We start from the raw sequence: 16,131 nt of genomic DNA on the forward strand, positions 1-16,131 counted from the left end.
TGTTTCCAAAAAGAACCACTTTATTGAATAAAAAAGTACTTGGCCAAATTATTTTTTAAAAAATAAAAATACTTCCAAAGTTCATGAAAATTTCTTTCCTTTAGCATTTTAAAACATTCTTTCTGTGATCCTCTTTAAAATATTAATTTGTAAACTGAATAATGCAAAGATACAAACTTCAGCTTTCATCTTAACCAAAATATCATGAATTTTAAAAATTATGAATCAATGAGAATTTTTACAAACAATAAAAAGTATAAATAAATAAAAAATAAAGTATTTCTGAATCACTTGGCTTTAATTTAGGTAAAATATAAACAATTATGGCATATCAATGGCTTATAATATTCCCCTAATTTCCATTTAAACTACTTAATAAAAAAAATGGTTAAAATGGAGATAATATCCAAACTAAAATAAGCTTTCTGAAGTCAAAGACAAGACTTTATTGTACTTTCCATTCCCTTAGAAAACAGGATTTTGCACATAGTAGTCCCTCAATAAATATTTTGTTGAATAAAGAAGATCCAACTCACTTCCAGTTGATCAATGATGGACAGAGGTAGCTACACCCAGAGAAGGAACACTGGGAAGTGAATGTAAATTGTTAGCACTAATGTCTGTCTGCCCAGGTTACTTATACCTTCGGAATCTAATGCTTATTGTGCAACAAGAAAATGGTATTTACACACATGTATTGTATCTAGGTTATACTGTAACACATGTAAAATGTATGGGATTGCCTGTCATCGGGGGGAGGGAGTAGAGGGAGGGGGGGATAATTTGGAAAAATGAATACAAGGGATAATATTATTAAAACAATTATATAAAAACAAATAAATAAATAAATATTTTGTTGGATTTGGTGAAAGGGAAAAGATACTTTCTTAAAATGGTGCTTTAGATGACAGTTAGAAGGTCAGGCCTGGAGTCAGCTCATCTTCCTAAGTTAAAATCTGGCCTCAGAAACCAGCAGTATAATCCTAGGCAAGTCACTTTTAACCCTATATACCTTAGTTTTATTTTATAGAGCCGGAGAAGGAAATAGCAAACCCGTTCCAGTATCTTTGCTTCAATAATCTCAAATGGAGTAATGAGGAGTCAAGACACAACTAAAATGAATGAACAACAAACAAGACAAAATTTCCTGACTATGATTCCAATGCCCATTTTGGGACATTGGAATTTCAGATAGAGATGAACCAAAATCAACTCTTCTAGAACTCAGCAGGGCAAGAAAAACATAAATCAAAGAAAAAGGATAAACGATTTCCTTTAAAACAGGTGGCTTTTTAAATTGGGGGGGACAAAATATGGACTCCATTTTATAAAAATGAGACATTCTGTATGCAACAGATTTATACTTATTATCCAGAGTGGACTAATCTAATGATTGGCATAGAGTAGGCACTTAATGCTGGCCCCATAATTTTGATTTTGGAAATCAATCTAGTTACTCTTCCAAATTTTGATGAAGGTACCATCATATTTTCAGTCTCCCAGATCTAACTTTGCTTTTTCTAGACTCTTCTCATTCTTCCGTAGCCTATACTTCTGTATCCAACCAGGTGTCAAACTTTGCCATTTTAATATCTACAAAACATCTTGAATTTGAACCCTTCTCCCTACTGAAATAGCTTCTACTTTAACTTAGGCATTCATCACCCTTTGCTTTTTTTCCAAATTTCTTCTCCCTAAGACAGCAAGTAATCTAATACAGGTTATACATATACAATCCTTTAAAACATTTTCATATTTGTTATGTTGTATAGGAAAAATGTACAAGAAAAGTAAAGCAAAGAAATAAACAACAAAAAAAAAAGGTGAAAATACTATTCTTTGTTCCATACATTGTCTTTATAGTTGTCTCTCTGAATGTAGATGGCATTTTCGATCTGAAGTATATTGGAATTGTTTTGGATCACCCTCTACCATGATTTTAACAATAAGCACCCTAATAAGTAGTCCTGCCTTAAGCCTTTCTCTACTCCCCATCACCTTTTAAACATGCCAAAATAATTTCCCCTAAGAATAAGTTGACCATCTTTATTACCTTTAGTCTAAAATATAATCTCTTCTATTTGGTTTTTAAAACCTGGTCCAAATTGACCTTTCCAGTATTAAGTCACTTCCCCTTTCTTCCATCAAACTTTGTGGCACAGGCAAGTTCATCTTCGTTTACACAGTGCTTTCTGCCCTATCCATTCCATACACCTACAATGCACGCCTACCTTAAATTAACTTTGCTTCATTAAATTAAATCCCCTCATCTCAAAATACAGATCAAGCAATATCTTTTGCATAATTCTTCTCCAATTTCTCCAAATACAAGTGTTATATTACTTTAACTACTTGGTATATATTTGTTCTTTATTTCTGTCTGTATATGTATATGTATATGTATATGTATATGTATATGTATATGTATACGTCTTAGCTCCTTTCAAAAGCAGGCATTCTTCCTTCACATTTGTACCTCTGCACTAAGCCCAAAGCCCATAATATACTTTTATTTGCTACTTCGTCATTTACCTAGTAAATTCAAAATATTTAGAACATGTCCAGGAACCTATTCTCCCCCATATATTCTACAGTTGACTAATCTTTTTCAACTGTGACAAGCTCACATCTCCACACATTAGACTCCCTACATCATTTGAAATAAAAGTCTTTTCTTCTGTTAAAGCAATGGTGGGAACTTTTTTTCTGCCAAGGGCCATTTGGTCATTTAAAACATAATTAGGTGGCCTTATAATATCAACTTAAGAGAACTGAGGCAGTGGGAGGTTGCTGTAAGCTCTCAGCTGATCATCGCCTGCAGTAACCTTAGTAAATGATTCCCCACCCCTTCTTACTCTGGAATCCTAATTTATAATACTATTGACTATTTAGAAGTCCCTCTTCTGGGACTACATCTGATATATCTAAATTCCTGGACAGCAGGATCATCTTCTATTTTAGCATCAACTGATACTTTAAGCCCTGCAGTGCTTTGCACATCTGAATGAACTAATAATGGAACTTTAAAATATTTGCAATCTTATCTAGTAGCCTGAGGAAGCAGCATTTTTTACTTTTCTTTCTTTGGGCTTTCAAGATGTAGAATTAAAATTTCTTTTTACCTTCACCACAAGAGGTGTTTCAAGCAAAGTTAATTCAGATGCTCTTCCAAAGTTCTCGGGTAACCCACTTAGTTGTGATGTTGATGGCAACGAATCAGATGTTATATATACCATAGCTCTTGCTGTAGTGAGCTGATTACATTCCAAATTAGGAGAGGGCTGAGGAATAGGACGAACAACCAAATCCAATAGTCTATATAAACAAAAAAAGGTATAAAATGGAAATGCAGTTAGTTAATAATTTATTATCAAACATCTATACATCCTTTTAAATTACATGTAAATTTACTTTTAATGTATGAAATGCTATAACAAATCACTTCTTTCAAGTTTCCATCATCATTCATGATTCATTTGTTCTTATTCAGCTCATCTCTTGCAAGGAATGCATTAATAATTAATACTCTTTCTAATTCAGTATTTTCCTCATGTTTGGTCTTCACTGAACTATAATTCTATTCCATTAATTTACTATAATTTAGTTAACTAATCATTTATGGCTGAACATTTTCCTCAAAAAAAAATTTTAAAAGGCTCTAAATCTCTAAAGGGGTATTTTTGGTAGCATTCTCTAAGTATTTTCCCTAAAATGGAATTATACTACAAGATTACTTTTACACAAAGATCCTATTTTACCAGTTCTTAATTACTTCATCAATGAATGACAATCTATTTCTATATTAACTTGATAATTTCAATTGCTTTTATTTCCCTCAATTTGAGGACTAGAAACTAGTACCTCAATGTTTCTTTAATCTGAAAATTTAATTGATTCTTTGACTGATGAGGCCAAGCATCTTAAAAGATATTGTTTGTTCTTGAAAACTGTTCATAATCCTTTTGCTGATTAAGCATTATTTTCCCCTTAATCCTTATTTAACAATTTATTGAACATAATCTTTATATGTATTTGGCAGACCTTTATAAGATATTACCATTTCATTCGTTCTTTACATTAATGTTTCTATTTTTAACAAGTTTCAGATAGTTTAAAAGATATTATTATATATATAACTTATATTTAAAATATAAGATAGCTAAAAATAAGATTAAAGGAAAGGAAGATAAAAAATACAGCAAAGAAAGGTTTCTTCAAATAAAACATTTTTAGAATAACCAATCATCACTTAAAATTACCCAAGAATCCTAAAAACTAGATTTCTTTTTCATTTCTAAACACTTAACAATATATACATCAATTGCAATTATTTATTAGACTACATTTTGTTGAAAATTATCTTAAGACATTCCAGATATCTGATGGACTGTTTTGAGAGGAAACTGATAAATTACAAGTATTAAAACCAGCATATCAAAATATAGTATTATATAGACCCAAAATTGTATTAACCACCTTGTTCTCTGAACTTATTTATTTACAAATGAGGAAACTGAGACCCAGAGAGGTTACCCAAAGCCACACAGGTAAATGAAAAAGGATTTGAAACCAGGTATATCCATTATCTGTTCCATTATGTGAAAATTATACTGACAGAAAATTTCAAATGGTGGACAATTTTAAAAATTGCAATTACAAAATAGATAAAAAAAACTAGCAAGACAACTGAATACTGCCCACTGACTATGTATGTATGTATGTATTCCCAAATACTTCTTACCTGCTAAGTGGCTCATCTGAGCAAGTGTTACATGCTTCATACACATATATGCATTCAAGTTGGCAGCTTATAAAATGATTCTCAAAAGAATCATTTCTGAAAGACTTGTATAGAAACTATCCAAGGTCTTATGGGTTCTTCAGGAGTCATACATCAGATTTCTTTCATTTTCAATTTTGCATTCATTCTCCATCCCCTCTCCCCCCCCCAAAACCATTAAAATATGTAAAAATAAGTTAAATTATTCTGCCATACCAAAAAATATTTGGAAAATTTGTTTTCCATTTTCTCATATTTATACTTGAAACATCTATGGAAGATAGGTTTAAATTATTCATATGTATTATACACATACACATAAATGATGGAATAAGACTATGTAACTTACACAACCAAACAGGAACTTAACATTTCCAGTAAATGCTCAAAGAGTCTTCTGTTTCAATGATGGGAAACCCATTATCTATTAGGATATTCATTCCACTTTGGGGCAATCTACTTACTAGTTTTTAAAATTTTCCTTAAATCAAACCTGTATTTGCCTCTTCTTTGTACTTCTTATTGTTTAAGCAGGGTATTCTAATATAATCCCTATTCCAGGTGAGAAATTAAAATTAATTTTTCCATTAAATTAAAATTATTCCAGGTGAGAAATTAAAATTGAAATTAAGGCTCTCCACATTCTCTATCCAACTCTTCTCCAAAAAAAAACATCCCATTTTCTTTAACTCAGGACTTCTTAACCAGGATCAGTGAACAATTTTTTAAAAAGTATTGATAATTTAACTTCAATATAATTAGCAACCTTTGTTGTTATTTTATGCATTTAAAAACTATTATGTTTTCAATTTAAACAATCTTTATTCTGAGATGGGATCCAAAGGTTTCACCAGACTTTGAAACAGTCCATAACACAAAAAAGTTAACACCTGCTTTTAACTGATCCAATGGAGCTCTATAAAGGATGTGTTATTATTCTATGTTTTGCTATTTGAAATAAATGGCCTTTTTTCATTTCAACTTAATTAAATAAACAAATGTTTATTCTTGTTTATTAATGTTTATTCAATGTTAATTAAATAAACAAATGAAGTTATTCTTGGGATAAAGACTGAAAAACAGTACAAAACTGTACAGTGGCTAATTAGTGAGGACCAATATAAATTCAACAACATTTTGGTAATAAATTACTAGAAAGTTGCAAAAAACTTGCCAACATGCTAATTTTTCCAATAAATACATGCTAAGTTTTAGTTTTTGGACAAAAATAGCTTCCTGACATAGCCGTTAAGCACAAGGATATATCTAAAAAGTCTTTGCGTCACTTTAAAGCTCAGCTCAAAGTTTCATCTTTTCTACAAGGACAATTCATATTTTCAATTTCATAAAATAATGTTATTGATGACAAAATTTCAAAAGTTAGTTTGCAGAAGAAGGCTTCATTACTTCAACTAATATCATGGTGTTATTTTATAAATACAGCACATTAGAATTTGAGAAGTGTTTAACTAAAGATTACTCCATGGAGTTAATCCTTACACATTACAATTTAAGTATGCAAAACAGCATGCCATATGACAAGGGTATACTTATAGAACTGAACTAAATGCATTTTATATTTAATAAATCCTGGAATCTCAAAACAAATTATCTTTGATGGGAAGGGGTGTAATATTTTAAAAATTAATCATTAGCTACACTATTTGGCAATAGATTTAAAAAATAAGCCAAAGATAAAATAGAAGCATCATAGGATGATCATCAATAAACATAAGATAAATGAGAAAGAGAAGCAACAGAGCACAACTATGCAACAATGCAATAACAAACTATCTAACAAAGACTCCTTATTCAGTAGAATAGAGAGGGGGAAAACAGAAGAGTCTGATGAAAAACTGCTTAAGATCAGTTACCACAATAAGATATAAATGTACAGGTGCTCAAAAGTCCTATAATGTAAAAAATTCAAAACTCTGGCCAGAGGCAAAACTGGAAAGGTCTGCTAAGACTCACAGCCTTCTAAATCACAGTACGGGAATATGCCAGGGGAGCAGTACAATGGTTATAGATTAGTAAATTTAGGATGCTAAAATGAGGTTAGGACAGATCGTGTGTGTGCCTGAAATGCAGAAGACGTCGTGAGTTCAAGATGCTAGGTGCTGTGTGATTCTGGGCAAGTCACTTAACATTGTTTGTTCTCAGTTATTCATCTGTAAAATGAAATGGAGAAGGAAATGGCAAATCTAGTATCTCTGTCAAGAAAATCAAAGAGTCAGACACAAGTGAAGTCCATTGTACAACGACAATGAGGTAGATATTAAGATTTATTGGCAGGGAATGGTAGTAAGAAGACACACAGCATTTAGCATTCAGTGACTGAGTACCATCAAGAATTGGAAACTAAAAAATATATTTATCTATCTATCTCATTTGGGGAAAATCAGTGTTTTATATTTATACTGACAAGAGGTAGTTTCCTCTTAATATTGGAAATGAAATTGTAATCTGAAATTTCCTATACAATGAAATCACAAGTCCAATTCCTGTTCCGATCCAAAAACAATCATTTCTCTCCAAAAAAAACCAAGTCTTCTACAGACGTGAAGAATTTTTGTAAGAGACAGAAAATGGGTAACTGAATCAAAAAATGCTACAACTCACTAACAATAAGTGCAAATGTTAGAAATAGTATTGGATTTAAGATCAGAAAGAACACTAGAAAACTTTATTGTACAAGTGTTCATAACTTTATATATACCTCAATGAAGATGAAGAACAAAGTTTTACTCCCAAAATGAAGAGGCAAGGTGAAATAGAAACAAGAGGGCTAGCTTCAGAAATAGGAATTCCTACTTTTACATCCTGCCCCAAAGAGATCATTATTTGTATGACCATGAGTAATTAATTTTAATCTCTTTGATGTACTAAGCAACTCTCTAAGAATGTCGAGTTACAGGAATTGCTATTCTGCATTGGTACAACTTCCATGAGTGAAATCACAGGTCAAGATAAAGAAACAAAACAAAATATAAAAAATATTTTTAGCAGCCTTTTTTGGGGAAAAAAAAAAAGCAGCAGATCTCAATTGTATTAAGTGTAACATGAATAAATGGATATAATCGTATTTTAAGAAATGTGACAAAAAGAAATTGTGGAAACAATATACTACTACAGTGAAAATCAAAAGCACAATACACATGACAAAATTAATTACTTTAAAGTTGAAAATGTTACAGAACACAAGATGTCTTAGAGAACAAATTCCTAACATGAACCTCAGAAGTATAACATGTAAGAATGGATTTACTGATAGATCTCAGCTCCCCCAGTTGACTGTCAAAATAGAGTCTCAGTTGATAAACATGAAGTATCTACTACATGCCATTTATTTTTTATTTATTTATTTATTTTTTTACAAATTTTATCTTGTTATCCTGATTCAAACAAATCTTTCATCAATACTAAATACTGGGACTTAAAAATGTAATTTTAGAAATTAATAGTTTTTGTTAGCATAATCTTGGGGTCTTTCTGACTGTACTCCAGGATTTCATAATATCCTCAGCTTAAGACTTCTGCTAGGAATTTCAAGTAGTGGATTTTAACCTACATAGGTATTGTATTCTCTAGACAACAATGGAGCTGCTAGTTTACCTTCTTCCCTCATTAGGAAGACATAGGAAAGTTCATAAGCAGACATATTTTTAATACTATGTTATTGTTATTGTGTTTGTATTAGTCTTACCAAAATATTAGCAAGTATGGTACAAAAGACAGGAACTGGAATGTTTGAGAAAGCTATTAATTTTCCTTTTTAAGGTTTCACATATCCCTGTATATGCTTTTGAGTATGTTTTGGGATTTTTTAAAATAACAATTACATCAACACAGCTGAATCACAATGTTTCTATTAAGAAAAAACAAATGTGTTTACACAAAAATTTCATATTAATTTACACTGTGTAAAGATCCATTTTAAGTAGTGAATTGTTCTTTGGGCAATTAGTATAGAATAGCCCCTCACCTCACCCGCAACACACTTTGTCACTGTTACACTGAATTCTGCAATATACTTCACAAGGACTTTATCTTTTAATAGATGACATTTTCCCATCAGAAGTATAAAAAAGATGAAATTGAGGCAGATATTAAGGATATAATTGAGGCATGATATCAAAGGAATGTTTTGTCTCTATAGTAAAGTTCAAATTTTTAAAATAGATCATATTATATAAGTTAAAAAACAAGAAACACTAATTAAAGTTCCCCAACAATGGTTAACTGTAGTTCTGGTAGGGAAAAAAAAACTTGATTGAACTAAGTCTGGAACTCAAAAAATAAAAAGAGTAAAACAACTCAAACTGGTTCACAAATACATCTACAGAAATCTTGATTATTGCCAAATGGAAGCACATGTAGATGTGAAAAGGTGGTTTAAAAAAAAATAATTGGTTCTACTAATGGGAAAATAAATGGATGCCAGTAATAATACAAATGACTTCCACTTAAAAAATTACCTTCTTATGAAGCTCATTAAAGGGAAACAACTAAACCTAAAAAAGGGAAAAAATAAAATCAATCTTTGAAAGTTTGGCAGTATATATATGCACATTTAAGTGCATTCTACAAAAAGAACACTTTATTATATTCAATTTATTTTGTATATTTAAAGATCAAATAGCTGTTTTTCTAAAAATGCTGACTTTTGTAAATTACAAATTAGATCAAAGTCTAAAGAAAATTTTTGAAGATGGAAGCAAAATCATAAAGATATTTTTGAATCATGGGAGGAAAATCAGTAGGAAATGGTTAACACTGGCATGTTTAACACAGAAGTTTGTCTCGAACACAGAGGTTATATAGGATCTTCAACTGTTCACAACTATAAAATAAGGTCTTCAACGGTACAAATTTACAGAATTGTAAGAATTGTATTTTGGAGAGATCTCACACCATACAAACAAATCTAAACACAAACAAACATTCCCTTTACGATATACCTGACAAGCGGTCATCCAAAATCAGCTTGAAGACCTCCAGAGAGGGAGAAAACACAACTTCCTGAAATGTCTCTGTTAATTTTATTTACTGGAAAACTCAAAATTCTTTGAAGAAAAGCAATTAAAGTCCTCTTTCACATGAAAACCCTTAAAATATAGCTATGTCGCAATTAAATCCTTTCTCCAGAATAAAAATATTCACTTCCTTCAATTAGTCCTGACATGACAGATATAAAGGCTGCTCAGCAATCTGGCCATTTTCCTCTAGATACACCAAAGCCTAAAAATGTAATTTCTAAAATCATACATCTAGAATTAAAATATTTGAAAAGTAGTCTGACAATGGCAGAATACAAGACCATCACCAACAAAGTCTTATTATACTTATTCCCATCTGGTACTTATGTTCTAGTTTGTCAAGATGCTTTTTGACTTGTTATCCAATGTGTACTATTACATCTCTTCATTTGGAATTTTATATATTATTGATTAAAACAAAGAATAGCCCAAGGCCCAGCTTTAATCCCTAAAGTATTACAAGAAAGAACCAATATAATATAATAACCTCTGCACAGCCAACCAGGTTTAAATGCCCTTATTTTTATTTTTCCATCTTTACCACAGAAATAGTATTACATTGTCAAACAATTTGCTAACATTTAGGTAAACTGAAGTATATCACATTCTCTTGATCTGACAGTTCAAAAATTCAAGAGTAATAAAATTATGACACATTCTTAACTTTTTTTTCTAGATGTTCTTTCTGAATAACTTTATAATGAATTTTGCAGGGTTTTAAATCTAAGTATAGTAATCTATACTTTATTGATTCCATTTATGTTTGTTTCTTTTCTTTTTTTTTTAAAGTTTTTAAAAAAGTTTTTTCTTTTTTTAAAGTTCTTGTGCTACCTCTCCCATTGTCCATGAAATTTTCTAAAGACTCTGACAATGGCTTAGTACTCACATAACTGAACTATGTCAGTACTTTGGGAAGCAGTTCATTTGAGGTGCCCCAAAGGGCAAAAGTGGCATGCTCCTTACTCAGAAGGTTTAGACAGGGGTTCAGTGACCATCTATTAGGTGAAAGATGTTATAAGGGCTTCTTTTAAACATGAATCAAACTAAATCAGTGGTGTCAAATAAAAATGGGGACCACTATATAATGATTTGGAAAAGCAGACATTTATGCATCACTTTTTTATTCAACACATTAAACATAAACAACACATTAAATTTGGAGGGTAGCTATAGTGAAATTATCGTTTGGGTTGCACTCAGGATTGTTATGGACTACATGCAGCCCATGACATATATGATTAGATCAATGAGAATTGGAAAGGATTTCAGGGGTTAACTTCAATAGCTCTGCCTCTTTCCTCATCTTTACCCTTTTCAATCCCTATTAGTCATTTTTGTTCTCCTCTTTCTATGAGAAACATCATTCTACTTGAAGGGAAGTAGGAAAAGCAATTTTGCCTTCTTCCACATCTTCCCCTCATTTTTTTCCTCTATGGAGCTTGAAAAAAAACCCTACTTTTGTATTATTCTGTCAGTCTTAACCTACAATATCCATGAAGTATACATTGGATTGCACTCAAAGGAGGACTAGTGTTCTTGCATAATACCAAATTGTTTTAAGAAAGGTTGGACCAATTTACATCTTTGAATATTTTCAATTTTTTCATTTTGTCTACTTTTGGGGATATAAAGACACAAAATGTCACAATGTTTTTCTTTTTTTTTTTTAATGGGATTTATATTTATTAGTAGTAAATTAGGGAAATTTTTTATATGGTCAAATTTGTGTTTATCCTTTTGAAAGCTGTTTATATTCTTAAAGAAATTCTATGGGAAATGGCTTTCCATTTTATATCATGTATTTCAGATAGAATATAAAAACATCTTAGAAGATAAAACAACTTACGTCATATATGATTTTCTCCCACTTGATTATTTTTTAAAGTGGATATTGATTTTGTTTGTGCAAAACTTTTAATTATGAAATTAAAAGTATCCATTTTATTATATGACCAGCTCGTTACCATGTTTAGGAAGTATTCTCTTAAACTCACACATACAAAAAAATCTGCTGCTTTCTTTTCCTTTATTATCCCTTCCAAAAAAGATACAAAAGTGCCTCTGACCTTAACTAAGTATTCCTTTTGTCAATACACATACACTAAAAAAAAAAAAAAAAAAAAAAAAATCACACACTTCATACAGATCAAAGTTCTCCTGGCTCTCCATTATTTTTCAGAAACAAGATTCTCAATCCTTTGCTATCCCCTCACTTCTTGCATTCACAGATGGCCAACATCTGGATAAAAACCCTCTTTATCTTATTAGGGCCAGAACAACCATAGCTAATTTTACCCTTATCTTTCAAATCAAATCCTAATCAAGACTAAATCCTTTTGGTATTCTTCAAAATTCCCACTCCTCTGGTTCCTCCCTTTAACAATTATTTAATGGGAGAACTTCCATCTTTCAAATTTAATATAGTAAATTCAACTTTCCAAAATTTTCTAAATTCATGATCTTTACAAAATAATGTTATGAGGAAAATTGAAAATCCTGAGTCTACTGCATAGTCTAAGGCAAACTATAGTTTTAAATGAGAATGAATCATGCCATAAGGACCAGGGATATCCTACTCAAATTTCAAGAAGAGAGAGACAATAGAATTACAAAATTAACAAATATCCTAAAAAGAACAAATCTGAGAAATTCTGTTTTTTATAAAAATTGAACATATCAATAAGTTACAAACTACCAGATCCATATTAATTTCTTAGATTTGTAATGTTTAACATTTTAAAAGCATAGCTATTTCAAAACACAATTGAAATTATTATAACATTTCCTTTACATTTTGAATGAAAAATAAAAGTCTTACCTAGAAATTTTTTCTGATGCTTTTGTAATTGGTGTTCCAACAAACGCATCAGGCAATTCTGTATCTGGGAGAGAGTATACTACAGGAGAAGTTTCTTCAATTTTAGGGCTATATTAAAAAAAAGAAACAATATCTCAACCATAAATATGGAAATATGTCAGTATACTGCTGCAAAATTTGAATTTTCTTATTTAACATTTCTATTTTAGTCAAAAGAAAAAAATCTTAATCCTACTATTTATACAGAATGTAAAAGTTATAGGCATGTGATTTAATTGGTATGGGCTGCCCTTCCACTAAGGCAAATCAAAAGTACCCTATAAATTATCAAAGTCTTCAAGAGTTAGTATGTTAGGAAAAAAACAAAACAAAACAAAACAAAACAAATTTAACACTAAAAAATGATATTAGGCTCACTTTGAGCAGGGATTAGTTCATATTTTATATATTTGTATCCCTAGCATCCAACCTAGCGCCTGGCACAAAAACAGACACTTAATTCATACTTTTAAACTAATTGATTGAAGCAGAAATGTCCTGAACTTAAAATAAGTGACATTTTTGTATCTTAATAAGGCAACAGGAGAAGAAATGGAGATAATTGCATATGGTAGATGAAAAGGACTGAGGGACAGGGAACTGGCCTTAGAGCCAGAAATTTAAGATTCTATTTCTAACACTTTGGCTATGCCACTCATAGCAAGTCATGTTAGATTTCAATGCACCAACCAGGTAACTCTCTAAAACTTTTAAATTGCAAGAAAGGTGCTAACCTATATTGGTGGAGTAAGTTTCCTAATCTTGCTAATTTTTACATTTACAAGCCCTCTTATTAATTGTCCCTATCTTATGATATAATTGTTTTTAAAAAACCCAACCCTGAAATATCACTTTGGGATGATAGTTCTTTTAAAAAGAAGGTTGGCATCTCTGAAGAGATTACATATATGACAAATACACAAACTGAGTAATTAGAAGAAGCATTAAAAACAGAAATCTACTTACCTATTGTAAGGGGATAAATTATTTTTCAATTCATTCCCAACCCAAACCTCTCCAATTTTTGATAATACATTATTGATGAAGGCTGCTCGTGTTAATATAGTCCCCGCTGTAGTTTGTTTTGCAACAGTAGACAGTGGTTTGGGCCTAGAAACTGAAAACAGAAATAAAAGTTCATAAAAGTTCTAAGTAATAACTTAGTCCAGACTTTAAATGAGGCATGAGCTCTCCTTACCACACTCTAAAAGTTGATAACATTTCCCACTTTTAGATGAATATCTTGGCCAAAGTTTGATTCAAGAAACCAATAAAATTAGCACCTTAAGAAAGGCACTTCATTTTTCCTTTGTATTCTCAGCACAAAGTCAATGTTTAATGCTTGTTAAACTGAAAAATCATGAGTTCAGAAAACAAGAATCACAAAAAAGAATAAAGTGATAAGAATATATAACCTCAAAACTACCCTGGATAAATAGATCCTGTTATTATCCCCATTATTCCCAAAGTTGAGGAAACTGAGGTACATAGAAGATAAGTAACTTTCCCAGGGAGCATGACTAGTGTCTAAAGATGAATTTGAAGTTAGGTCTTCTTGATTCCAAGCTCGGTACTACTATATTCATGCTCTAATTGTGTGTCTCTCTCTTATCTCTGCCTCTGTCTCTGTCTGTCTCTCTTTAATTAGGGAAAGTTAACAAATGACATGACAAATATATTAAAAGTTATGCATAAGAAGCAACATAACAGAATACAGAACCTGAAGTCAGAAAAAGAACTAGATAAGCAGATATATCTGACCTTCCCATTTCCTAATGGAATTGGCACATGTACATGCACATGCGTGCACACTTATGCATGTACACACACAACACATATACATGTCAGGGCTATTGTAGACAAAATGAGGTGGTGCATAAGAAGTGTCTTACAATTCTGAGGTAATTATTATTATTATTATTATTAGGTGGTGGCTATCTTTTTTGGCTACCTACTATAGATTAAACATGAAGGCTAAAACTGAAGAATAAGAAATAAGAAAATAAGACCTTGAATGGGTTAATTGTTAAAACATCAATTTATTAAAATAAATTTATTCATTTTAAAGATTGTTACTAGGGTAGATAAAAAAAAAAAAAAATCAACAGGGCTCATAGCTTAGTGAGAAGAATTTCTTTGTGGAAATCTTTTAAAAATTTACAACGTACCAAAAAATAATTTCCCCAACTAACTCACAAGCAGAACTTGTAAAAACAAAAAAGAATAATGAATTCATTTATATATTCTTAAAAACTTAATCTGAGTCTTTCACCAGTCTTTTCTGAAGCGGATTCTGAATACTAAAGTTAAGTATGTTATTTATAAAACTTTATAATCCAAAACCAATGATTAGCTAAGTCAAGAAATGTAAATGAAATCTTACCTTCTCGAAAAACTGAAGATGACAAATGATAGGGTTTAGCTCGTTCCATGGCTAACTTTCGCTGTACTCTAGGAAGTATCTTCCCATACTGATCTAGAATGGAATTTCTAGCCACTGACCTCTCCCTCAAACGAGGATCACGATCATTCTATTGAAGACACAAAATCGTCACACACATATGTAAAAATCAATCCTGATAAATCTACAGACTATACCATAATACATACAGGAATTTATGGTCTTATAAAATGTACTATCCTTTAACATATGTAACACGTATTATTGGTCAACCTGCCATCTTGGGGAGGGGGAAAGGAGGAAGGAGGGAAAAAATTGGAACAAAAGGCTTGGCAATTGTCAGTGCTGTAAAATTACCCATGTATATATCTTGTAAATAAAAAGTTATTTTAAAAATAAATAAACAAAATGTACTAGGTGCTAAGATTAAGAGACAACAGGACACTACAACTATCAATAGTCATATCAATCTTCCATATGCACCCTCTTCCCCTAGCCAAAATATCTCCTTCTATACTAAAAGTAAATGTCCTATTTGTTTATCTGCACATATCTAATAAAAATATCCCACAATTCCTAAGTTTTTTCTTAATAAGTCTTTTAATTGTTAGTCACTTCTCTCATTTGTTTCTATAATGAAGTGAAATAAACTAAAATGAGCAAAATTTTCCCAGTTAACTGAGAAAAATTAATAAGTAATAAGTATTTTCAAATGTAAGTGGGGTAGGGGTTCTTCTACTTAAATGTAACAAGTACAATGGATTTTCATTTCTATCATGAAATTTATAACTGAGAATACTTTCAAATTGTCTTTATTATTTTGTTTCTTCTAATAGGAAAGTAAATCTTACCATGAAATTAACCTTCAGAGATTGATTCAGCTGCAATGCAGGTATATAATTGGCACGTTGTAAATGGTGAACTAAGAGTAATTCATGATTCTGAACACCAGCATTGGACTGCAAAAATTTCACTAAACATTCCTAAGAGAAATAAAATGGATTAATCACCCATCAAACTTACTTCAAATTTTGAAAACTTTATTCTGAGGATA

General features: G+C 31.0%; 1 protein-coding gene across 1 annotated transcript in view; it reads right to left on the bottom strand.

The window, feature by feature from the left end:
• The window catches only part of AHCTF1 (AT-hook containing transcription factor 1), a 104,033-nt gene that overhangs the window by 20,584 nt on the left and 67,318 nt on the right, over positions 1-16,131 (bottom strand). The window contains 5 exon segments of the mRNA XM_074262581.1: positions 3,123-3,315; positions 12,638-12,745; positions 13,643-13,793; positions 15,060-15,207; positions 15,929-16,060. Of these exon segments, the coding sequence (XP_074118682.1) occupies positions 3,123-3,315; positions 12,638-12,745; positions 13,643-13,793; positions 15,060-15,207; positions 15,929-16,060 (732 nt within the window).

This window comes from Sminthopsis crassicaudata, chromosome 4 (assembly GCF_048593235.1).
Source record: "Sminthopsis crassicaudata isolate SCR6 chromosome 4, ASM4859323v1, whole genome shotgun sequence".
NCBI classification, from domain to species: Eukaryota; Metazoa; Chordata; class Mammalia; order Dasyuromorphia; family Dasyuridae; genus Sminthopsis; species Sminthopsis crassicaudata.